The 26,824-nt window shown below is 47.5% G+C and overlaps 1 protein-coding gene across 2 annotated transcripts in view; it reads left to right on the forward strand.

Annotated features, from left to right (window-relative positions):
• Positions 1 to 26,532, forward strand: part of ATF6B (activating transcription factor 6 beta) — a 40,032-nt gene extending 13,500 nt beyond the window's left edge. The window contains exons 4-17 of one of the 2 annotated variants that reach the window (XM_078857811.1): positions 82 to 176; positions 496 to 676; positions 1,724 to 1,888; positions 2,673 to 3,079; positions 4,198 to 4,383; positions 5,992 to 6,086; positions 7,683 to 7,838; positions 9,662 to 9,775; positions 11,145 to 11,238; positions 19,211 to 19,275; positions 20,183 to 20,297; positions 22,297 to 22,381; positions 23,259 to 23,434; positions 23,805 to 26,532. In XM_078857811.1, the coding sequence (XP_078713937.1) occupies positions 82 to 176; positions 496 to 676; positions 1,724 to 1,888; positions 2,673 to 3,079; positions 4,198 to 4,383; positions 5,992 to 6,086; positions 7,683 to 7,838; positions 9,662 to 9,775; positions 11,145 to 11,238; positions 19,211 to 19,275; positions 20,183 to 20,297; positions 22,297 to 22,381; positions 23,259 to 23,434; positions 23,805 to 23,951 (2,081 nt within the window). In that variant the 3' untranslated portion in view covers positions 23,952 to 26,532. The remainder of the gene's footprint in view (positions 1 to 81; positions 177 to 495; positions 677 to 1,723; positions 1,889 to 2,672; positions 3,080 to 4,197; positions 4,384 to 5,991; positions 6,087 to 7,682; positions 7,839 to 9,661; positions 9,776 to 11,144; positions 11,239 to 19,210; positions 19,276 to 20,182; positions 20,298 to 22,296; positions 22,382 to 23,258; positions 23,435 to 23,804) is intronic. The other variant, XM_078857813.1, reaches the window with a different exon arrangement.
• Positions 26,533 to 26,824: the final 292 nt, after the last annotated feature.

The raw sequence follows: 26,824 nt of genomic DNA on the forward strand, positions 1-26,824 counted from the left end.
AGTCCACTTGCCTGTGCTTTACAGAGCATTTCCTTTTTCACTGTGGTGCAATGGAGGTGATTTTGGTTTGTTTTCATGCAGACGTGCTAATAAAGGAGGAGCCTCCCTCTCCACCCTCATCAAACTCGTCCGAGGTCCTCATCAGCACCGTGGTGGAGTCTTCACAAAAGCAGGCGGTACGAGGAAGCAGGGACAATGCAGATGATTTTTATATCGATGAATGAAAAATGTAGTCGGTGATTTACTGGGTTATCTTAACCCAGGGCCATCATTCTTCGTGTTCATTAAATAGTGTTATTGTGAGATAAACCCAACAATGATGGTCTTATGGGTAATATAACTCCCATCGTAGGAATGTGGCTCGTGGCCACCGGTGGAGACGAGCACCCCACAACACTTGTTTTTTCATGGAGAGACTCCATGACTTAAACTTTTAATAAATTGTGAAATCAAGAGCCTCTTGCGTCACCTCTCAACTCTCCCTGCCCAACGCAGGCAAGCGCTGCACCGTGCCTGGGAGTGAAGTTGGAGGGGCCACCAACACCGCCGTACTGTGTGGGGGACATTCCCTCCCCGCCACGGACGCAGGCTTCAGGCTCCCTACCCAGCCAAACCCAGGCCATCCTGGAGTGGCCCAAACGGGAACCCAAGCATGAGGCTCTTGCACCGACCACAGGTGGGCGAGCTCGCTTGGCGGAGGAGCAAGTCAATTAATGCACTGGCACGTTTGGACATGGAGCGTAAGGGGAGAATGCAACTGCCAAGAGGGGGGAAACTTTTAGAAGGCCACGGTGGCCAGGTGGCCCAGAGACATCACTGACATCCTAGGTTCATATCCAGATTTCAACTTATCTGCGATTTAAACCAGATTTTAATGATGCCACAAAAAACTCGTGTTAAGTTTGGCTTTTTACATTATTAAACGTATTTTAGCTCTTGAGGATTTAAAATGTAGGCTTAATTGCTCTGTGATAAACACTAGGACAGTTGACATGTAGGTAACAGTGATACCTGTAGCTGCCTCTTAACTTTTGTGAGAAGTTTCCAGTGTACTCTTGATCTGTAAAGTGGATTTTATGTGAGCTAATTGGTAAGGGTTAGGCCATTGCGTGTGTGTGTTCAAGCTTAAAATGTACTCATTGTCCTGACAACAGCCCCACTTGGAGCGTTTGTAACTACTTTTGGTCAAGAGAGTTAAATATGTATGGACCCTTGCTTGATTGAGTGTATCACATTCCTTTCCAATTAATGGTTTATCTTATCATGTGAATTGTGTTTTTTCATGTACAAATGTGTGCTCTGGCTGTGACATGACCGAGTGAAAGGATGTTTGCCACTTGCTGCAGGTGTTCACGATTTTAATCCAGCAGCTGGCCTGGTGAACACTGCGGGTGTGTTAAATGTAAAATAAACGCAGTCTGCTTCAGATAGTGCAGATTGGACATTGAAGAGCCCATATCATCAGTCTTGAGTGCATGGTCCAAATTTGCCAAATTATAAAATTACCCACAAATTACTCAATTTAAATTGTATACAGCAATCATCATGGGCGGTACGTATGTATGTTGAACTTCTTTCACACCCTTACATAGCCAACCATGCTAATCAGAGGTGTGGGGGAAGGACATCAAACTAAACACACGGAAGAGAGCCATGAGACTTAGTGAGATTTTCCTGCCTAAAAAATATGAATAATGAAAAAAAAACGTTATCTTCCTTCTAGGGTTGGTGCCAACTCAGTGCCAGCAGAAGGCACCCCAGTTGCTGCAGTCCAACCTTGCTCTGCCTTCTGGCATCACTGCAGCACCCAACACCACCAAAACCCTTATCCTGCAGCCGGTGACTTCCCTGGTGCCACAAACCATCGCTTTCCAGGCAAAGCCTGCTGGTCAGTAATGTGACCTGAAGGTTGCAGTTCATCTCCCATCACTTATCAGTGGCACAGCAGAACACACCACACACAATGTGATACCTGTGCTCAGTTCAAAATTAAACAGTTTAAAAATAAGTTTAAATTCTGTTCAGGGGTTGACTCTAAACAGTATTACCCTTTGATTGGAGATCAATAGTAGATAACATATAGAGCAGTGGTCCTTAACCTGGGGTGCGACATGCCCTTTCTGGGGGTGTGAGACATGGCAGAATTTTTTTACAAGGTAAATGATAGAAAACACAAATTTAGCACGGGCACATAAATAGAACTACTTTGTTTCTTGAAATCGATGTATTTATTAACATAATTATTTTAACGATTGAGAACCAAAGGGGTGCAGGCTGCAGTAAAGGTTCAGAACCACTGCTATAGAGGAACTGGTCTCCATGAATTAAATGTGAAAATCCCATAATTGTCTCCGTACCAAAAATGGGGAGATCACCATCATTCCCATTGCTTATTTGACCAGGGTAACACTGACTTTGAATACTATGAAGTGCCAATCCTATGTTGTATATGACAACTCCACTGCATGTAGGGCAACCTTGAAAATAATGGTGGTATATGATAAAAAATATATGTTCCAGCACATTTATTTCATGCGAGTATGTTTTATACAAATGTGAATAGTGTATTTCATTCACGATGACTAGAGAATTATTTTAGCTAAACCACGTCCTTCTCGTTTATCCCACACTGCCCTGTGACCTCTCCATCCCTGTCATCCATGCACACATAGCCCAACCGGTGGTCCTATCCACAGGTGGGCTCACTCGCCTGCCAGCCCAGTGCCTTCTCAAGCAGCCGCAGCCTGGACTCGGCCGCACGCAGCTTGCACATGGACCGTGCAACCTGCCCCAGGGTGGCCTGGCAAACGGACTATCCAATGGCACAGCTAATGGCGTTGTTGCCAAGGGAATGGCCAATGGCCTGACAACCAAGATGGAAAATGGGGTGACGGGTACGTCGGTGGCTGGTTTGTGTTCTCCGACGTTTGTGGGCTCCATGTCTGCTTCTGCGCCGGGTGCCTGCCTGTCACCGCCTGCCAGTACAGCACCACCCACCACTACTGCCGCCGCCGCCGTCGTCAAGAGGATTGTGCCCCTACAACCGCCGTCGAGAGACCCGTACGGCAGGGACGTCGACGTACGTTGGGCCCACACAAAGATTTCACCGTGTTTGTCAGATGTTACCGTTGGACGGTGTGGCTAACGGAAGTGGCTAGGTGGCTCAGTGAGTTCATGCTGTTGGCCTTGTCAGAGTTACTGTGCATTTACTGATGAATATGGTCTAGGTATGAATATAGTTTTCATATATCTGATTTAATCAGACTTCCAAGTCAAGTTAGTTTGGCCTCAACCCAGGCACCAATGATTGCACAGGAAAATCTTAACGTTTGGTTTTTCACTTAATCTGGCATTATCCACGCATGATGGCTAAAATGTACAAATATATCAGGAAATTAGGATATTGGGCATGTTCGCATTTTTTTTATAAGGATACATCCTTAATTATATTTTGCTTTAAATCACACAGTGTTTTGTAACGATCAAGGGGTGTTCATTTTGTTTCAGAACTTTGCAGTGTCTCATATTGCAATCTCAGGTAGCTTGCATCCATACCCCAAAAGGCAGTTTCTGCCCTTGCACTTTTCAATGCCATATTGATAGAGATAGTGGATCTTTGCAAACAGAAACAAACCATATATTACGTACACAAATGTATTTCTATGTGAGGGAGACTGGCCCTTGGCCACCACGGCGTGGAATTTCCACATTGTCTCAGAGTTTTTCTGTACAACATTCCCTCATTATTCACTAACTTGGCTATCCGCAATTTTGGCTAGCCACAAATCGCATCTGGAAATCTACACGACTGCATCGAGTGAGAGAGAAAGAAAGTGTGGATGAAGTGATGAGAGAATGTGATGCGTGAAAGTGCAGCATCATCTTAATTTTAGTTATGTTCATTTATAAACTATTATTTATTACTTAAATATTTATTATTTACTTTGTTTATTGTAACCAATTTGATATTTTGTGTGTTAGGTTCATGTTTTTAATAGCTATTTATGTACTCCAGGTTATTCATTACAGATATTTTCATAGGCCAATATAATTTTCAGCAAAATTTGCCATTCATATATATATATGTTGAACTTCTTTCACACCGTACATAGCCAATCGTGCTAATCGAAGGTGCGAGCATCTCCGGAACGTATTCTTCTCGAATAATGAGGGAATGTTGTGCCGTTGTGCGAGCAGGTGAAGGTGCTGAAGAGGCAGCAGCGCATGATCAAGAACCGCGAGTCAGCCTGCCAGTCCCGGCGCAAGAAGAAGGAGTACGTGACGGGCCTGGAGGCGCGCCTTCGAGACGCACTGGGCGAGAACGAGCGGCTCCGGAGAGACAATGCGGAACTCAAGCAGAGGCTGGAGGGGTTGATAACCGAGGTAGGTTCCCGTTTCGATGTGATAATAGGTAAAGGTTTATCGGACGTTTCTTTAATTGAGCAAGGTTGTAAGAACTTTGGGGGAGAAAAAAGAGACCGATTAGCACGGTTGATTACGTACGGTGCAAAAGAAGTTCAACATATATACAATGGGAGGTAAGTCCAACATCGCACAGTGCCAGATAGGAAGCTGACAGAGAAGTGTTTGACCTGCAGTATGGTGGTGGAATACAGTATGAACAAGACAAATGAGTATTGGTGAGATCGCATCCCCAGCATGGGTGGAGGAATCCAGGAGTGAGATCTGTGGGAAAGGTCATCACCGTAGGGATAGAAGAGTGATAACGAGGCGACTGACCACCCATGTGAGCTGCGTGGCAATTGTGCCTACCTGGATTAATTTCCTGGCTAATGCAAATGGCATATTCAACGTAGGTTTGGGCCTTACCTATGTTGACACGCCCTTAATTGAGTGTGTAGTGAACAGACATCTGCACTGGGTTCGCAAATGTAGCCAGGTTTTGGTACTGGTTATGAAGCACTTGTCTTTATCGCCTGAAAGGCTGTATAGGGTGAATTTGCCTTTGTGTGCCTGGGAAAGGGGGGAGGGTTGTTATGGTTGTTAGTACAGTATGCTTCAACTTCACTGTCCAGGATTAGATTCCTGGCCAAAGATGCACAGCGCCATTGGTATGTTGGCCTTGGCTTTTCCTAAGTCGACTCGGCCTCAAAAGATTCCTGATTGGTATGGCATCTTTATATCATGATCTAGTACCATTGTTTCCAGTATCGTCAAGTATTAGGCATTAATTCTTCCAGAGATTCGATTCATTGCAATTCTGGGTCGCAATTTGATTAATTAATTCCAGTTTTTTTCATATTAGCCACCTAATCGTTTTTTTAATTTCTCCTTCATCCTGAATGTTAGCAAAAAAATATCATTTTAATAAATCTTAGATAACTGCGTCTCACACACACAATTCGATGCATGTATTTCAGTTGATCTTGAAAAATTGATATCTCCAAAAGAGATATTGATGTTGGATCTTGGTGCTGGTGGTGAGGATATCCTGCTGCTCTGAGCAGATTAAAAAATAACCCATCCCTGTTAAGTGAATATTTTGCTTCAATGTGTTTTTTTCTTTATCTTTATTTAATTCTGTTGTTACTTATAGCAATATATTTCAGGAGCTAAATGGCAATGATGTTGTTTGTTAGCCACAATGAGAGGGCTTCAGGAGAGAGTTTGTGCTGTTCCTCCGTTGGAGTGCAGAACTGTGCACTGAACGCACAACCGTGGCCTGACAGTGATCAACAGGTGTGTGCAATCGATGCGTAAAGCAGGCAAGATTTGCCCAGACATGACTGCATTGCGCATCATAGCAAGGGATTTCCATTCGAGCGGTCCGACTGACGGTGAATCACGCACGCGGGTGTGCGTGAAGCACGTCTCCACGTTGGTGATGAAACCTTTCTGTGTGTTTCCTATCAAGTGAAGTGAAGAACCGCTACACTGCACTTCAGCATCGGGGCGGGGGGGGACTATTATTACAGTGGGGTTAATTTGATGGCACGTGTGTGTGTTTGCGTGTGCACTTCTCTTACTTAGAACACCCAGTTGAAAGGAGGCGGTGTATCGGGCAGACGCGCTGTGTGCGTCATGGCTCTCTTTTGCTTCCTGGCATTGACGTGGAGTCCTGGCAGGTAACGATCACGAGCACACGCACACTCACACAGCACGCACACAAGCATGCCGATACACGTCTCGCTGCTACCGCAAACCACACGGTCGCCTCTCTACCTCAACGAATTAATGGGATATGGTGGCGCTGATGCACATTTATAACAACAGCAACTCAAAGGCTCATCGTGTGTGCAAGGCACCTATATGCAGGGTGGCAACATTTTCTGTTGGGGGCAGTGCAGCAAGTAGTTTGCCGGCTCTTTACGTGCAGCGTTTGAGTGTTCTCGCATCACGTCAGCGGTTTCTTCACCAAGATCCCGCAGTGGAACTTGATTCCTGCACAGCACTCTTTGGTCGCACTAACTCAACACTTATTATCAAGTTTCACATAGATTATAAGAACAGTACATTATATTTTATCCATATTTTTTTATTTGTCAGAATTTGAAAACAAATATGGATCAATGTTTATCTATTATACCAATTATGAATCTTGGATAAATATATTGGCTGCAAAATATAATTTTGAAGTGTCATAATTCCCCTGCTTACATTAGGCAAGTATGTATGTAGAACTTCTTTCGCACCGTACGTAGCCAACCATACTAATTGGAGGTGCGGGGGAAGGACAACAAACTAAACACAAAAATATCAGTTGTGAAGAAATGAGTTTTCAATATAGTTATGTATATCATGTGATACATTACATGACATCTAAATGTGAACAAGTATCAAGATGCTGTACAAAGAGAGGGACATGCACATCTGGAGAGCTGTTTGTAATTTTGATTGCACAGCAGTCCTCAATATGACCAGGTAGTGCTTGCAAGGTTGGTAAAAAATACACATTGGGCGAAGTCGATAGGGATTATCTTATGGAGTGATTAACCCATCGCCATACGTTTGTACAATTTTCCCCTACTGGATTGATTTGGGTTGATCAGTCGATAATATGTTCATAACTGATGCAGTGGTGTCACATGTCAAAGCACTTGGCTGTCAACTGGGATCCTGGGTCTGAATCCAGGCAGCTGACCGTGGTTAAACCGGGTTCTCGGGTGGAGTGAGTTATTGGTTTCAGCCTCATCATCAATGACTGCACAAAAAAAACTATCGCAATAAATTTGATTTTGCACATAATTTGGTTTGAATGTCAGTTTGTAGCAGGGCAGGTGGGAAAGTGCTACATCTGTGTGGACCAGAGGTCACTGGAAGAGATTTCAAAAACAGTTCTGTGATATCCACTTTTGTGGGCTATTATCTCGCACAAAGGGTTGTACTCCTCCGCAAGATTTTCAAATGGACTCCTTGTCTCATTACATGATGCCGATAGCACAATCGTGATTACATTTGGGAGAGGTTTGCAGCGTTGCAATGGGTGGGTGGGGGAGATATGGTGTGACAGCACGGGCAGCTCAGGGTGTTTGTAGCCCTCAAGCCGACCCCGTGACACACTCCATTGCAGTTTTGAGTTGGACATTAAAATGTCGAGTGTGACTACTTCTGCTCCATGCTGGTGCACATTATTTGGCTAAAGAATACACAACGGCCATCATTGATGTCCGCAGTGCTGGTGCCGAGTGCCGACTCGTTAATTAATGTGTGGACGTTTGCAGGTTCATGGACAGCGACACGGTGCCGATGGCCGCGGTTCAGTCTCCCGCGGAGCTGACGCTGAGACACGGGCGGCACTTGCTGGCGGTGCCTCCCGAGCCGCCTGCCTTCCACACCCAGCCCCACCCGCACAGCCCCCGCAAGCACCATGTCTACACGTATGCCACCCAGCAGCGCTCAAGCACGCACACATGCACGCTGTTGGCTAGCCAGCCACCTCGGGGGTTCGATCCCGGTCCTGACGCCTACTGTATATTTGAAGTTGGCGTGTTCTCCCCGTGGTCGCGTGGATATTTTTGTTTATATTTGGAAAAATGCATTTTTATTATTTATACTCTTTTGCTGCTATAAATGTACACGTGATAAGTCACTTTGTTCAGCTATCACTTATGGCCAGGTCACTTCTGAAAAATAAGTGAATGGTTCAATGGGCTTTACCAGGTAAGATAAAACATAGTTTGGTTTCATTAGTATACTTTTTAAATAATTTGTTTACCTTTCCTATACTTTGCACTATTATGTTTTTGTATTGTTGTAACGTTTTGATCCACCCCTCCTGGACATCTGTGAAAATGAGCAGAATAGCTCATAGGATTCTTCCAGTATAAGTACATATTCTGGTTCTGTTTCTGACATGCTTTGTGTGAGTCCACTGCTGGAGGAGGGGCTTCTTCTTGGCTCATTTTATTACTGGCCTCTCAAACCAATCTGGAAATATCTTGTTCACTTACCAACTCTTACGATTGTCCACACTTGTCTGTCAATTAACCTTCACCCCTATTTGCTCAGTCCACTACGGCTGAGGGCCTTTTCCTAGCCTGTGCGGGTTGCGGTGGTAATTTGACCAAACGTCACTACGCTTACTCATACTCTTTGGTTTTTTCGGTGAAGTCACGTAAGTAAAAAATTAAAATAAATTAAATCACGACTTTTCAGGCGCAACACAAGCGTCCTTCTTCAGGTGGGGACAACTTAGCGAAAGCACACCGCTTAAGTGTGTCTCAGAGGTGGCTGTGACGAGTAATTTATTTCAATTTTTTACCTACGTGACTTTACCGAAAAAACCAAAGAGTATGAATCCTTGCAGTCACGAAAGCTTCAAATCTAGAATCACTACGCTTGTCACTGCAGGTTGGTGAAGGCGAAGACCATATACATGAAAACTTAGAAGTACAGTACAACAATGGATTTTACTGCACTATTCTCTTCACTTGCCCACCGTGAAGTCACACAACCAACATGGCACTTGTTTGGTGGTTGTCCATCCAAACACTATCCAGGCTTAGCTTCCAAGATCTGATGAGGTTGTCGCAGATACAGCTTAATTTGTAGACGCCGGGATATTGCACGTCAGGAATCTTGTCCTTCACAGATGAGATCAGATCACAAATTTTATGTACTGTGTTAAATCTTGTGTTTGTTCATGGTTTTGGAAATCTTTTTGTTTACCCCTGCTTCTTGCCTCATGCTGCTTGACTTTAGAATGTCCTCCCATCGTCTCTTTTCTCAAGCTCTTATTAGCTTGCTCAGTTCCAGAAACGTGTTAGCTCTTATCTATTACAACTTTTATAGTGCTGTTTGTTGCTGGCAGTTTGTGTTTTTGGGGCCTGTGCTCAGTAATAAACATGGAATATCCACGTTTTAATCCGGATATTGACATTTTACATGTTAAAATGCTCACTCACAATTGTAAAGTGTTCATTTAAAATCCTGCATCGAAATACATTTGATCCGTCATCTCTCTGATGTCAATACAATAATTACTACTTTGTGGAGAGTCAACAGTGTGTAATGTATAGGCTTGTTGTCACCTTGAAAATGTATAATTTCCATCACTGCCCAGGTGGCACTTATGTTTATTAGCGTACGCACATTAGCATTCATGTTGCAACGAGTACTTTGAAAGTTCAACACATGTCCACCTGTTGTACCTGCCATTGATAAGAGGTGAATGTGTGCACCGTGCCTTGTTGTTATTTAGGAACAAGACAACATCCCTGGCCAATGGAAAAGAGTTGCTGGTGACTGTGAACAGCTCCCTACCCAGCCTCCGGCCACCGTCCTGCCCACACTTCAATAAGACCGAGTCCCTCCGGTGTGTATGTGTGTAGACTTTATTTAGAACTGTACATAGTCAAATGTGCTAATCAGAGGTGCGGGGGAAGGACAGTAAACTAAATACCAAAAGAAGTTGTAAATTAATGAGATTTCAATGTACAGTAAAACCTTGGATTGCGAGTAACTTGGTCTGTGAGTGTTTTGCAAGACGAGCAAAATGTTTAAGTAAATATTAATTTGATAACAAGCGAGGTCTTGCAATACGAGTAGTACGTGTATACGCTTTGTCTGCCGAGTCTCACGTGATCACAACTGACATACGAGTACTTTGATATATGAGTGCTTTGGATTAGGAGCACGTTTCCGGAACTTATTATGCTCGCAATCCAAGGTTTTACTGTAGATGATTTAAAATAACATAGCTTCAGTCAGTGGCTTCCTAATTTAGACTTTTCTCTCTGCCTGATGAAGACCGCTTGTGTTGCGATGGAAACGTTGTGGGTTTTTTGCTTTAATTTTATTTGTAATTTTTATTTTATCTACGTGACTTTACCGAAAGAACCAAGAATATGGCTTCCTAATATCGGAAGGAAGAGCGTTCCAGACAGCTACAGAAGCGCATCTGAAAGTGTGCGATGCAGTGACCGTCTTTGTACGATGGCTAGCCAAAAGACGCCGTGAGGATGAAGACACATGTTTATTTTACATTTAAATTCCAGTTTTACTCTTGGTGATACGTCATGAGACCCCAAAGAAATTCCATTCAGAACTCTTACAGTGAGCAGTGTGACATCACATCATTACGTGTCAGAAAATGGTCTTCGTAGGTCGTGTCAAAAAGCTCTTCACTTGGCCTCATCTGCACTCAAGCACACCTTCAAACCAACATTATTACAGCTCGTCAAAGCTGGAATATTCTGAGTGAAGTTATATACCATAATTAACATTATGGGTGTTTCATGCCATCGTGATTGACCAGGCCTGATTTTGATGAATTAATTTTTCAAGTTTATTTTGTTAAACAAGAAAAACTTGAACTGGATTCTTGAGAACCCAGGTTCATCACAGGTGGCTGCCCATATTCGAACCCAGGATTTCAGCGGTTATTATATACAGTAAAACCTTGGATTGCGAGTAACTTGGTCTGCGAGTGTTTTGCAAGACGAGCAAATTTTTAAAATAAATATTTACTTGAATAAACGAGCGAGGTCTTGCAATACGAGTAGTACGTGTAGTATACGCTTTGTCTGCCAAGCGTCACGTGATCACAACTGATATACGAGTGCTTTGGATTACAAACACGTTCCGGAATCCAAGGTTTTACTGTATTTGAAATCTCATTGATGAGGTGTGTGTGTGTGTGATTGTTGATTGATTTGCGTGTGTCTGTGTGTGTCTGTGTGCAGGCTTGCAGATGAACTGAGAGGCTGGGTGTACCGGCACGAGGTTGAGCGGCGCAAAGTGACTAAACGGTGGCAGCCCAAGCCGCCCAGCCCACCGGTACCTAGACAAAGACCCCCCCATGTAGCCTTTAACATACTGTTGGGTGGCAAGTGATGTTTGTGAGCACCTATGAAGGCTGGAACGGCGCACGAGGAAGTGGGTGTCCCAACACGACACCTGGCTACCTTTGTCTCCCCAGTGCTAATGTTAACACACTGCACTGGGTACTCATTTAAGGCTGAGTCGACCTAGGGGTGCCCTAAGAAAGGTTCATATGCCATATGGTGTTGTTTGTGGCTGAGAGTTGAACCCAGGTGGTTGGTATTATAGTGCTGTGCACATAAAAATTGCCACATGCAAAACCCATTTCCCCTCAAGGCAAACGCACACACAGACAAAACCTTCCTGTGTACATGTGAAGTATTGGAAAATGACGGCAGGAAACTCCTTGACGGGAACACACTTCTTTTATTAAATCTTGACTTGTAACAATACAACGCGTGGCCTCTCTTCTTCACACCGCACTTCTCTTGACTCAGGATTCTGTGCTGCCGGCTCTCTGTGCCTCGTGTAGACTCCGCGCCTCGGCTACACTCCTCTCTCGCCTCGTGTAGACTCTGCGCCTCTGCTACACTCTCCTCTCTCGCCTCGTGTAGACTTTGCCTCTCTCTCGCTGGCTACACCGTATGCATACTCGGCTCGTGCAGACCGTTCTCTCTCGCTGGCTACACCGTATGCATACTCGGCTCGTGCAGACCGTTCTCTCTCGCTGGCTACACCGTATGCATACTCGGCTCGTGCAGACCGTTCTCTCTCGCTGGCTACACCGTATGCATACTCGGCTCGTGCAGACCGTTCTCTCTCGCTGGCTACACACTACACATTACTCAGCTCGTGTAGACCGTTCTATCTCGCTGGCTACACACTACACATTACTCAGCTCGTGTAGACCGTTCTATCTCGCTGGCTACACACTACACATTACTCAGCTCGTGTAGACCGTTCTATCTCGCTGGCTACACACTATACATTACTCAGCTCGTGTAGACCTTTCTCTCTCGCTGGCTACACACTATACCTTACTCTCTCGTGTAGACCTTTCTCTCTCGCTGGCTACACACTATACCTTACTCTCTCGTGTAGACCTTTCTCTCTCGCTGGCTACACACTATACCTTACTCTCTTCTACTCTCCATTACTCTCCTCTCCGGGCCCTATCTCTACACCTTCGTCTTCATTCTTAGATGGTTCCACTTCTGCCCCTTGCTCCTCTGTGCATCACCTTATATACCCCTTCTTCCCGGGAGACGGAGCGGATGCGGACCTCAACGTCGGCACCGCTCCTCCGTTACCCAATCCCCACGCGCTATCCCCACGATCCGGTTCCGCTCAGCGCGTGTTTCCACTCTCCGACCAATCACACCGCGCTGCTACCCGATCACTCCCTCTGGGCGCGTCACCGGCACACAGCCAATCAGCAGCACTACCCCCACCCGCGCACTGACGCCTGCTCCTCCCCGTCAGCGCGCGTCACCACACACACACCCGTACTTACGCGCTGGCACACGACATATACACCCAGCGCGTATCACCACTACATCACCCCCTCCCACATAGCTCGCAGCCGGCCCGGCTGCTAACAACAACCAACCACGACGATAAAACGACAACCAACAAAAAAAAACCCCATAACCCCCGAGTGTGCCCCGTAACATAACACAACAACAACAACAACAAGAATAACTATGTACAGATTGACAATGAACGCGAAAAGTCAACAATAACACGATACGAGCAAATTCGAAACGAACGCGCCCCACGTCCCTGCGACTACACGCAGTGACGAGGCGCTCCAACTGCTCCGACTCCTCACGAGGCAGGTCATGCAAAGTAGCACGACCTGGCGCGAGTCCGTCTGGCTGGTCCATCGTATGGGGCGGGACACTGACGACCGTCCGGCGGTTCCGGCCGCTCCAGACGGCGCGGAACGGGCCTGAAAGGGCCGGCCCCGCCGCGGAGATCCGGCCGCCGGTGATCGGCAGCTGTCAGTTCCGAGACACCTGGGAGCAGATCAGGCGACAATACGTGTGGATCAGGCAGAGACATTTCCCCCTCTGGGTCGCCGGTCACGTCACACGCCCGGCCATCACGACACAAGGGGAGGCCATATGGAGGCGAGAACGGTTTCAGTCGGGAGGGGTGAACGTACCACCGGCGCTTTCCCCACTTTATCTGAACGCACTGGGGCCGTGCAACGCGCACGACCTCCACGGGTCCCCTCCACGGTCTCAACAATTTAGGCGACGTAGCCAAGGGTGCCTGAGGGCAATGCAGCCAGGCCCTGTCACCTGGTTTCCATTCGTGCATGGACACCTTCCGTGCCCGCAACCGTTCATTAGCAATTTGGCGAGCCCGCGAATTAAGCCGTGCGGCCTCCCTCGCCTCTGTCAGCTTATGAATATTAAACTTAATATGTTCTGCCAAATTAGAATTAGTTCGTGGAGCGGACAGGCCAAGTTGCGTTTCTATTGGCGGGTCAGCTTCCCGACCGTACATCAAATAGAATGGGGAAAACCCCGTAGCTGCATGGGGGGCCATTCTATACGCGGCAAGGACTCCCGGGACCTGCAGGTCCCAATCTACATGTGCCTCGCACACCTGCTGGCACAGCATGGAAGTCAAGGTTTTGTGGAGTCTCTCCACCATCCCGTCAGTCTGCGGGTGGTACGGGGAGGTACGCACCTTCTTGGTACCCAACAGATCGCACACCTCTTGCAACAATTTACTCGAAAAATTTTTACCTTGGTCGGTCAGCAGGCGTTCGGGAGCCCCCTTGTCCAGGACATAGCCCTGGACGAAGGCATCCGTCACAGCCGCTGCCGACTGGTTAGCGAGAGGCCACGCCATAGGCCATCGGGTAAAGTATTCGACCCCCACTAACAAATATTTATTCCCTCTCGGCGTGACTGGGAAGGGCCCCAAAATATCGAGTGCAACGAGCTCGTTGGTACGCGAGACCTGAATAGATTGCAGCGGTGGATTAGCTGCCCCGGCCGGTGGTTTACGCCTGGCGCACTCAACGCACCCCTTCAGAATATGCACCACATCACTTCCCATTCCCGGCCAGTAATAGTCACGCTGAAGCAGGGCAAGCGTCTTGTTAACTCCCAAGTGCAAGAGGCGTTCGTGTGCCGCCAAGACAACCCTCCCCCTCACAGCGGAAGGCACCACGAGTGCGTTCCGCCGGGACAAACTGTCCCATTTCAATAACACGCCCCGCTCAAGTACATAGGAGCCGGTACGCTCCTGGTCCCCCTCGGGACCCCCAACCTTGCGGCGCAATGCTAGCAGCGAGCTGTCCGCCATCTGGAGGCGGCCCCATTCGCTGAGCGACAGCGAGAGCAGCGAGTCCCGACCCTGAGAGGCAGTGGAATCATCCCCACTCGGTGCGCCCGCTGTCGCAGCCAGTGCCCCCATCTCCCCCGCAAGCGTCGGTTTACAGCGCGCCGATCCCGACAAACACGCGCATTCATCACAAGGCAACAACCGCGACAAGCAATCGGCATTCGTGTGTCGCAACCCCTTACGGTACGTAGTCGTAAACTGATAGTCCTGGAGGACTTCCAACCAACGCGACAACTGGCCCGAGGGCTGGGCGACCCTCAATGAATACTGTAGCGCCGCGTGGTCCGTTCGGACTGTAAAGTGACGACCATACAGATATGGCCTAAACTGCTGCACAAAAAAAACAATGGCAAGCAGCTCGCGACGGGTGACACAGTAGCGCTGCTCCGCCGGAGACAACACCCTACTACCGTAGGCGACAACTCTTTCGACACCCCCAACGACTTGGGATAGCACCCCCCCAATGCCCGTGTTGCTAGCATCCGTGTCCAGCAAAAAGGGACTGGCAAAATCGGGATAACACAAGGGTGGGGCACCCACCAAGGCGTCCCGGAGGGAGCGAAACGCGGCCTCCTCCTCCGGTCCCCATTTGAACTTCACTCCCTTCGCCGTTAGAGCGTGCAAGGGTTTTGCAATAGTGGCGAAGTGCTCAACGAACCGCCGATAATAAGAAGCAAACCCGATGAAACTACGCACGTCGGAAACGGACGTAGGTGTCGGCCACGAACCGACACAATCCGTCTTCGCGGGATCGGTGGAGATCCCCGAAGAATCGACAATGTGACCCAAGTATCTAACGGACCTACGAAGGAGGTGACATTTGGCCGGTTTAAATTTCAACTTAGCCGATCGCATTCGCAAGAACACCCCTCTCAATCGCCGGAGGTGTTCCTCAAACGTTTTACTGAAAACAATGACATCGTCCATATAAATCAAGCATGTATCCCACTGCAAGCCCGACAAAACCAGCTCCATAAGTCGCTGAAACGTCGCTGGAGAGGAGTGAAGTCCCATGGGTAACCGGTTAAACTGGAACAGCCCCCCTGGAGTCCGAAATGCTGTCTTAGGTTTCGACTCTTCGTCGAGCGGCAACTGCCAAAACCCCGATAACAAATCAAGAGTCGAAAAATATCGCGCACCAGACAATGCATCGAGGGACTCATCCATCCTGGGGAGCGGATACGCGTCAGCCACAGAGATCTTATTCAGGCGACGGAAATCAACGCAGAATCGCAGGGACCCGTCCTGCTTCTTAACCAGCACAATAGGCGCTCCCCACGGGCTAGAGGAGGGTGAAATAATATCGGCTTCTAGCATATCGTTAACAGCCGACTGAACATGTTCCTTCTCCACGGGACTCAGTCGGAAGGGATTTAGCCTGACCGGCGCCGCATCGCCCGTTTCAATGTGATGGTGCAACAAATCCGTGCACCCAATGTCATACTTATGTTTACTGAATACATCAGAGAATTCAATGAGCAACTCGCGCAGCGCACCCAACTGCGCCTCTGACAAATCGTCCGAGGCGGCACATAACGAATGGACCCGCTCAAGGTCTTCCCTTGGCTCAACGTTCCGCGCGGGGCTCGAGCCCACCTGCGCAACCAACCCATCATCCCCAGGAACCTGCGCCGCGTGAGCCAGCACGGTGCCCTGCGGGATGACAGCTGGTCGCGACCCCGCGTTCAAAACCATCACAAACGGGTCCCTGTCAGCCCGCACCAAAGTGTGAGCCACCGATAAATCAAGACCCCCGACAGCCTTGTTAGAAGGACCCAAAAGCATACTCTGTCCTGAAGCCTCCCTCACCCATGGTTTTCGCAACCGGAGGGGAATCAACATCTGTGAACCCGGGGGCACTTGCACTGTCTGCGTCGCCACCGCTTGTATCGTAGCGCACGCCGTCCGAATGTCAGTAGGGCCCGTCAAAAATGAAATCCGGCGACCCGATGGCAGTTCAATGCATCGTTGATCGATAAGAATTTTAATGGGCATTTTAGCCAAAAAGTCAGTGCCCAAAAGACACGGAACTGCCAAAGAAGACGAAACGAAAACGGGTCCCGATAATTTGATATCTCCAATGCAAATGGACGCCCTAACCTGACCGATAATGCCCAACGATCCCCCATTAGCGGCGTAAAATGGCACATCCACTGGAAGCAGCGGACGACATTGGACTGGAAGAATATTATAAATGAGGTCCGATATAATAGTTGCCGATGCCCCCGTGTCCACTAACACCCTAATCTCAACCCCATCAATAGATCCCGTAACAACGGACGAACCCGCCGAAGCAGCCACAATTCTATGCCCCAATTCCGCCCATTCAATGTCTCCCTGGTCCCGGCCGAACCCCCCTCGCCGAACCGAATCCCCGAACCTTAACCGGCCCTCCTCCGCCGCAACGCGGCGTCCCCTGTGTGCCGAATAAACAGGCCGAGCGTGTGAGGTGCCGCGACTTGCCGGGGATTGTAGAGATGACTTGGGCTCTCGGTCGTCGTCCAGCATGGCGGGCAATGCCCGCAGCGCCGTAGCATCGGACCACGCTGACATCTCTTGATGCGCCAAAAACCTTCGCTGAAATTGGCCCCAGTCTCCGCCTTCCGCCTTGAAGGCTGACAACGTGGGCAGGCGCTGCTGAAAAATGAAGTCATCCGCCTCGTGGTTCCTCTCCGCCTGTCCGTCGGTGTCTAAGATGGCGGCTCCAGCAGCAGACGTAAGATGGCGGACCCCCTCGCGCGCTGATGACGTCGATGCGCGCGCTTGGGGACCCACCACCACGTGGCGCTCGCCGTTCCCGCCAAAAGTAGGCCCAGGCGCAATGGCGGGAATCCCCCATTCGTTTTGGCGGGAATCTGCGGGGCGACCTTGTAAAATGTCCCCCACCGTCCCCGCTCCTCCCGACGAGCTGATCTCCGCCAAGATGGACGCGGCGGCGAGCAGCAGCTCCGCCAGTCGGGAGTGCGCCTCACGAAGCCCGGCGTCTGTCCCCGGTCGCTCGGCCGGCGCCGTCGACGGACCCTGCAGCGTGGGCAAGTCCTCTTCCTCACCCCCCGCCACCAGCGGCTCCGAGTCGTCCAGGTCTTCCTCGCGGTCAATCCCGTGGGTCCTACGGGTCTTCCTCGTCTCCATACTTGGAAGCCCGTTTCACTTCTGACGCCAGATGAAGTATTGGAAAATGACGGCAGGAAACTCCTTGACGGGAACACACTTCTTTTATTAAATCTTGACTTGTAACAATACAACGCGTGGCCTCTCTTCTTCACACCGCACTTCTCTTGACTCAGGATTCTGTGCTGCCGGCTCTCTGTGCCTCGTGTAGACTCCGCGCCTCGGCTACACTCCTCTCTCGCCTCGTGTAGACTCTGCGCCTGTGCTACACTCTCCTCTCTCGCCTCGTGTAGACTTTGCCTCTCTCTCGCTGGCTACACCGTATGCATACTCGGCTCGTGCAGACCGTTCTCTCTCGCTGGCTACACCGTATGCATACTCGGCTCGTGCAGACCGTTCTCTCTCGCTGGCTACACCGTATGCATACTCGGCTCGTGCAGACCGTTCTCTCTCGCTGGCTACACCGTATGCATACTCGGCTCGTGCAGACCGTTCTCTCTCGCTGGCTACACACTACACATTACTCAGCTCGTGTAGACCGTTCTATCTCGCTGGCTACACACTACACATTACTCAGCTCGTGTAGACCGTTCTATCTCGCTGGCTACACACTACACATTACTCAGCTCGTGTAGACCGTTCTATCTCGCTGGCTACACACTATACATTACTCAGCTCGTGTAGACCTTTCTCTCTCGCTGGCTACACACTATACCTTACTCTCTCGTGTAGACCTTTCTCTCTCGCTGGCTACACACTATACCTTACTCTCTCGTGTAGACCTTTCTCTCTCGCTGGCTACACACTATACCTTACTCTCTTCTACTCTCCATTACTCTCCTCTCCGGGCCCTATCTCTACACCTTCGTCTTCATTCTTAGATGGTTCCACTTCTGCCCCTTGCTCCTCTGTGCATCACCTTATATACCCCTTCTTCCCGGGAGACGGAGCGGATGCGGACCTCAACGTCGGCACCGCTCCTCCGTTACCCAATCCCCACGCGCTATCCCCACGATCCGGTTCCGCTCAGCGCGTGTTTCCACTCTCCGACCAATCACACCGCGCTGCTACCCGATCACTCCCTCTGGGCGCGTCACCGGCACACAGCCAATCAGCAGCACTACCCCCACCCGCGCACTGACGCCTGCTCCTCCCCGTCAGCGCGCGTCACCACACACACACCCGTACTTACGCGCTGGCACACGACATATACACCCAGCGCGTATCACCACTACACATGTAGACAAACTAGGTCTCATCGTTGTCAAACTGCATGCTATGACCATGAGTGTATCTTATCTGATCTTGGATAGAACTATATTGGACAAATAATAGGGATACTTTCCAAACGTATGCATAATCACCACCCTACGTTGAGCGCAGGAACGAATGTCGTTCATGTTGACAAGCCCTCACTCTTGAACGGCCAGACGACTCTGCAATTACGTGCTTGATTTGGCGCAAGTGGCGTGGACGATCTTCCTGTTGAGAGTCTTGCCTCTGTCTCCTGCAGAAATTCACCACCAAGCGGTCATCCATTGGGCGAATCCTGTCCATACCTCACCCTGACGCCACCAGGTGGGTGTATTTCTATATTATATTTTTACAAAGTACAAGGGAACTGTTACAGCCATGCTATGTGGAGCATAAGCCAATGAGGGGCTGAAGAGGAGGTGTTTTAGAGGTGGTGAACTGCTGCGAGGGCGTTATCAGGAGTCGTCAGGCTGAAGAGTGATTCCCCGATTGACGGGGAGAGGTCCATCGGACTTCCTGCTCGTTTTCGGGATGACCCAGAGACCCATTCCACTCCTGCCAATACAGCTGTCATAACAACTGCGTTCTGGTAACAGAAGACAGTGCTCCAAGAATTGAAGCTTCCAAGGAGGTTGTGTCTTTCCCGGCCTTTTGTGCGGAGCATGCAAACCCGGAGTTGTTGATGGGCTGTCTAGCATAGTTAGACCTTGTGTTAAGTGATCTCACGGTGTTCTTGGTTCCTGTTCGTGTGTTAGTTTAAATATACGAGAGGAATGCTCTTGATCTCGTGTCCACCCTTCTCGCGCATCAGACCCTCACAAACCCCAAACTGCAAATAATTCCACTCGGTGACAGTTAAGCTTTTCATTATAATCACATGAAAAAAATTAGTAACGAGTTTTGTTATTTTTTATAGGAGAATGTTAACTTTTTTACCCATAGCTTTAACGTAAGATTAGTCACACTTTACTCTCTGTGATAAGATCAGATTTCTGATAATCTATATAAAATGACAGTTACACCCTCATGCACAACAACTGCACTGGGTGTGGGCGCTTATTTGGCCAATGCGGAACATGTGACGTGCACATACGCATGAACACACACGCCGCTGCGTCGGTATTCATCTTCGTCAATGGTAGCAGGGAGGGAGGCATTGATGGCATCGGGAATATAACGTGGTCTCTTGGTGCACGTTAGAGTCATGTTTTGTGTGTGTCTGTGGAAACAGGGCAATGCCCTCCAATCAGCTTCAGCTGTATGGAGGCCCGGCGCAGGGATACATAGACTTCCTGGAGGCGATTGACAGACAAGATGACACCTTCTACGTTGTGTCCTTTAGCCGGGTGAGCATTGCTTTGTTCTTTTACTTTATGAATACAAATGTTGCTGTTCAGTCTCCCAGGGCGCGGCACTTCAAACAAGAGGCGGTATTCCCATCTCTTTTAAAACATCTGACCAGTGTGGAGAAGTAGGCCAAATACCCGCTTAGAGGGGGTTTCTCGAGAGCGTGATGTGGTGTGAACAAGCAGTTGCAGGACTGTATCTTTGCCTTGCCTTTACTTAATCGGATTTTCTTGCAAGTAAAGTTTCTTCAGAGATATACACTTTCATTTTAAGTGTTATTATTGACATGAGATAGCATCAAAAATATAGAGCATAAATTATGGTAGCCGAGTAGACCAGCATTCATTTGTAATAACCATTGACCCCGTAAAAGTAGCAGGTGTAGTTCAATGTGTGTTATTGTCATGTTCCAAGACGAACTTGTTCTTTATTCACGAACTGAATTGTAAAATAAATGTATAAACTTGATTTGAAGCTTTCGTGACTGCAGGAATTACTCTTTGGTTCTTTCGGTAAAATCACATAGAAATAAAATAAATAATATAATAGAGTACGACGTTTCGATTGCAACACAAGCAACCGTCATCAGGTAGAACTGTGTGTCTGTCTGTGTGTCTCTGTGTGTGTCTCTCTGCTTGTGTGTCTCTCTGTGTGTCTATGTTATGTGTCTCTCTTTGTGTGTCTCTGTGTTGTCTCTCTCTGCTTGTGTGTCTGTCTGTGTGTCTCCGTGTCTGTGTTTTGTCTCTCTCTCAAAATTAGTTCTACCTGATGACGGTTGCTTGTGTTGCAATTGAAGCGTCGTACTCTATTACTTAATTAATTTTCTTTCTACGTGACTTTACCCGAAAGAACCAAAGGGCAATAAATGTATAGTTAGGTAGAGGGATTCGGCTATTGGGTGGGCTCTCACTTTGTTCAGTAAAGGATATTGTGGAATTCTAGATTTGAAGTTTTCGTGACTGCAAGGGTCCATACTTTTTGTTTTTTTCGGTAAAGTCACGTAAGTAAAAAAAATAAATTAAATTAAATCACTTGAAGACGGAAGCTTGTGTTGCCTCCGAAACGTCGTGATTTAATTTAAAATTTTTTTGTTACCTACGTGACTTTACCGAAAAAACCAAAGAGTATGGATACTGTGGAATGTTGGTGCCTATTTTTGTGTTAAGACAAACTGGTTATCAAACCTGCTCTGCATTTCCCTCCATGAATACCATAGCACGCGTGTTTGGTTCTCGCAGTGTGACGGGTAGGCGTTGTCTGCGGTTGAATGAAATACTTTTCAGATACGGCAAACATTTATGCTGTGTGTCTGCATGTCAATAAATGGCAGTCATAATCTTAGTAAGTGGAACCATTCATTCAGCTGGTTATATTTACTAGGTTTTTTAACTGATTGAAGTGATGAAATGCACCCTTTAGTGGCTTTATCTAATGTACACTATTTGAGTATCGGTTCAGTGGAATTAGACACTGTGATCTTTGTAGATACTGTACAATTGCCTCATTTGCATATTATTTACATTAAACAAATTGAAGGCTTGGGTCAGTCTGTCCCTTCCACAGGTGTCTCATGATCTCATGAGTCATACATTTGTGTGCTATGATGAAGCCACATAATTGCTTTAAACGTGGCTCACTATATATTTCATTTTTAAGGCTACAGTGTTGTTGACGAACGAGTTATTTTGTTAATTGTGCTCGTGCAGTATCACCAAATAATTGGTTGAATCATGAGTCACGGACGTTGCTTTGTGTATCACCATGCACCTTTAAGTGAGTGTGTTTATTTATGCCGCATGTACCACTTTAGACACTGTTAGCCCAGAGGGACCTTGCCAGTGAATGATGTGGACGTACAACAAGGGGAAAGCCAGACTATGAGAACATCAGAGGGAGGTGGGTAGAGTGACCTCCCTGAGCGCGGATTATAATGCGAGGCTGCTCGACAAGGCTTGCTTTATGTACATTTATAAGGAGGATGATGCTTTTACTCCTAAGGATCATCTGCTGCTGCCTGCTATGAGCCATAACAAGACGCGGAGGCCCAAGATGTCTTTGGTCATGCCGGCCATGGCTCTCAACGGTACAAACATTCATGAATGCAACACACACACACATCATAACCACTGCCCTCACCACTGTCAATCACGTATCTAAAAGCCTGTTTTCACCCAGCTGAGATGGGTTGACACCCAAGCAGGTGTCACTTCAGTCAATCCAGATTTGATTAAATGTGTACCACTTTGTAGAACATCAGTCATGGTCATCCGATGCAAAGATTGGCCATGATATATCTCATTGCTGAATGAAGGCCTCTGCAGCCTATCGCATCTCTCGTTATCCTGTAATACAATCATCAATGCAGTTCCTGCTCACGGACTGATCTCATTGCTCCACGTCCCCTCGCTGGGAGTATTTTAACCTCAGCCATATGAATGTGGAATTTTATCCACGGGCTAAGGGCCGCCGATGGAGATGATTACCATCCCACACTTTTTTAAATCAGGAGCGCTTCCAATTTTTGAATACTGCCAAATTCTTTGACAGACTGCGCCACGATAACCCCCCTCACCCTCTGGGATGCCACACAAGCAATAACCGTGTCCGCTTGTCATGTGTGTGTTGAGGGGAGCGGTGGCGCAGCTGTTAGCATGCTGCGCTACGAACCTGGTGACCCGAGTTTAATTCCCGCTTAGGACCAACACCCGTGGCGATTATCTGAACTGGTCCTGGGCCTCCCCGAGGTTGACTCAGCCTCAAATTAGTACCTGATACGGTGTGTAAACATCGCCGCTCGGGAGACAGAGGCAACCGCGTTTGGTGCTGGCCACCCACCCCCTCGTGTGCCGCGCCGGCATTCATAGGTGCTCACGAACAGCACTTGCCCCAACAGCCTGTTTAAGACTACGTGGGGGGGGGGTCTTTGTCTTTGTGCGTGTTTTTGTGGGGGCTACCCGCAGACTCGCTGGTGGACGCTGGCCCGGCCGGCTACGAGACGATGATGCAGGTGGACTGCGAGGTGACCAACACGCGCATTGTGCGCATCCGCAGCTCATCGGTACCGCCCAGCCTACGTCGAGCGTCCCACGACAACGCCACGGGCTCCTACTCCACCAACAAGGACACGAGCCCGCAGGTGCAAACGGTGCCCCACCAGGGTTGCGACGATACATCATACTTTACAAGATGCAGGATAATCATCGTATTGTCCATTTCCCGGAGGATCGTAATGTCATTGTGCCTTTTTTTGTTGGATGATGAAGAGAAGGGGCTAGTAATGCGAGATGAGGTTGGTAAATTCCACATGGGAGTTTTATGGGGGGGGGCAGTGTTGTAATCGATTCTAGGTTGGACGTGGGACGCCGTGGCGACTGAATCTGAGGATTGGAGTTGTTGTGGTCTCATGACGTTATGTTGCTGCGATACGATCCGCGCTCTGTGGGTATAGCCCTCAACAGTCCGTTAAGTCTATACGGGGGGGAACTTTGTCTTTGTGTCGCAAGCAGGACCCCACTCACAGGGACGACCCGCCCTTGCGCACGAGAGCGGCCCTCTCCAGGCGGCGGCTCGAACGGGCAGCTTCCCAAAACGCCTCGGATGCCTACAGGAATGCTCAGGTCCCCGTGACCATCGACGGGGAGGGTGACTTTTAGGGCGCGAACGATTTTAAATTATTTTTACGTCGTTTGTTATACATGTCACCAAAAGGAGTCCCCACAACAATCACCTTTGACAAAGATATGAGGAGCCGAGTGCCCAAAATGACTGTATTTCAGAAGGAAAGACAATTTTGGGTAATTTTTCTCAAAAAATGTTTACAACAGGCATTGATGTTAATGCAGCAGCACCGCGGACACCCGTATGTCGGGCTGTAAGAACCCTGCACATTTCCTCACATCGGTGCATACAGCTGTGTTGCGTTAGCCAACCAGGAACACCGCATTTTCGTCAATTAACTGTTAATAGCAATTAATATTCAAAGCGCTTTGGAAATATTTAACAGTATATATTTTAGAAAGCTAATCCATGCCACCTCCGCCCAGAATCATGAGAAATACGTTGGCATTTTATGCAATGCTCCAATCACCGACCGAGACATTTGTGGGTGATCCCTACTGCGTTTAACCAACACCGCTGTAAATTCTGGATAGGTCAGCTATACTTGGTGACCCTATGAACTTTCCACTGTGCGGTGAGAAGAAATGCAGGACATTAAACATTTTATGCATTCACCTAACTCGTGATCCTGACACAGCGCGCAATTCAGTTGTCATCCATAAATATCACCGATGGCAAATAGCTTACCATGCAAGATGAGTTGTATATGTTTTGATTTACTCCATGGGTAAATTCCCCCACCCATTAGAACTCCCTCTATGATGCTGTCAGAGACCGTAGCTCTTCCAATTGTCGTTAATGAATGCGAATTGATTTTATGCACAATACACATCAGAGACCTGTCTAGGACCAAGTTTACTACAGCCCGCATTGCCCAGCGGCCTTTATATCTGAGGTGTGCACACTGCCTCCCCTATAATCATTGACCACTGGCTTGGTTTGTGTCACCCGGTTTCATCTGGCATCATCTGTGGTACATTACTGTGCGATAGTGTGCGACTTACTGGCTGCAACATTAACTGGCAAGTCATGTGTATGTACTGTTAATATTATTTGTTATATGCCTATTAGCATGATAGAAACATGAATTACTTTTTAATTATTTAAAAATATACGCAAAGAATATTTGATCCAGTTGTATGCAGACGTTAGTCCATACTAGGATATCTTGCATATACATGGTGTTTCTATGTATGTGGATCATGTATGCATATGTGTGTGTGTGTACATTTACATACATATATTTTTGCATATAATGATGGCCAGATTTCACCTGTGGATTATACTGCTTGTCTTTTTTTTAGACTTCCCAGTCTGACTATTTTTGTTGTCTTTGTTGGAATATTGTAGCGGTTATAAATATGTATACATGATTATTTCCCCCCTGACCTATAGTAGGTATATGTAGTACTTAGTCGTTAGCATTGCAAAGGGAAATACATGCTAAAGGGTCCAATGATTTGTTCTGAAATAGAAACCAAAATTATGGCGACTGCTTCAGAGTCTGGTGTGGGAAATGATTTATTCAAATGTTTTTAATTTAATGTCTAGTTTTTGTTTTGTCCCTTACAGTACTTAAATGCTGCACTGACGTTTGAAAAAACTCAACTTTGGGCCAATATGACAGGATACTTTTCCATGAGAAGCATAGGCTCAATGATTAATGAATTGTATTAACCCATTCCTGCTCTCAGCACAATCTGCACTCAGCCTGAGAAAGCCAATGTATTGTGTGCCCCCTTTTCTCCTAATACGCCACACGTGAAACCAGTGCATTGCAAAGTGTCTTGAGGAGAGAGTCCCTTTCTTGTTCGAGCTAGAGTCAGTGGTGGAAATCGAGTCGCCCAAGGATTAACCACTGTTGACATTGACTTCCCGCAAAGTGATACTCATTTTATCAGCCCCCAGATAAATGATGGGCTGATTGTTGACTGTAATATGACCTCCGTGACCTTCCGATTGAGTTTCGTTCTTGCCGCAGTGCCACCTACCCAGATAACCCAAGATGGTTTCTGTACGTCTTGAGAAAGTGGCTTCTGTCCAATGTTTCAGAAGTGTAGCTCTTGAGTCCGTTTTTAAGTTTTTAAAGTGGCTTTGAACGTTCATATCTATTGAGTGACACTTTGCATTGGAATATTGAAACTAATAATAGATCACTTTGTTCAAGCTTATGAAGTTACCCGTGAGATCACAAGTCTGGAGTATCATGAATTGAGCATTTTAACCTCTAGAACAGGCGGTCAGCCATGAAGCATGAATCATGAGGTGATGCATCTGATTCACGTTGTGCACATTATTGTCATGCACGCAGGAATTACATCCCCCGTTGCGCTGTCAATGAATTACAGTCCGTTTTGGGGGAACCATGTGATTGTGGTTTCATGGCACTGGTGTGGACTCCCTTGTATGACCAACTCGCCCGGAATGTGTCATACCTCGGAAGTTAAGTGGGATTAAGCCTGGATAGTTCTTGGATGGGAGATCGAGCCAGCGACCTCTGGGTTGCAAGTCCAGTGAGCAAACCGTTATACCAGGGCAGCAACCAATATGCTCTGTACGCTTTTGAATGTGTCACTGAAGCTTTGTTGAGAAAACATTAAAATTAGTTATAATGAACTAGCAAATGATGGTTGTGTATGATTTCCATTGTCATTGATTTGACTGTTTCTAACCATTTAACGTACCAAGTAAATACATGTAACCCCAATGAATTTACGATCGAAACATAGATTAATTATTTACAATTATGAAGTAAAATGTAGCCACATTACACATCTTTTGATTTGACTGTGACACAGATGGCAACTAAACAATAACGTGCCAGAATTTGTAGACTGAAGGGTGGCTGTCTAGTCGGTGTTCGGCAGGCAAAACTCTTAATAAGCCTGATGAGAAAATCAGACTATCT

This window comes from Lampetra fluviatilis, chromosome 6, assembly GCF_964198595.1.
Source record: "Lampetra fluviatilis chromosome 6, kcLamFluv1.1, whole genome shotgun sequence".
Lineage (NCBI taxonomy): Eukaryota > Metazoa > Chordata > Hyperoartia > Petromyzontiformes > Petromyzontidae > Lampetra > Lampetra fluviatilis.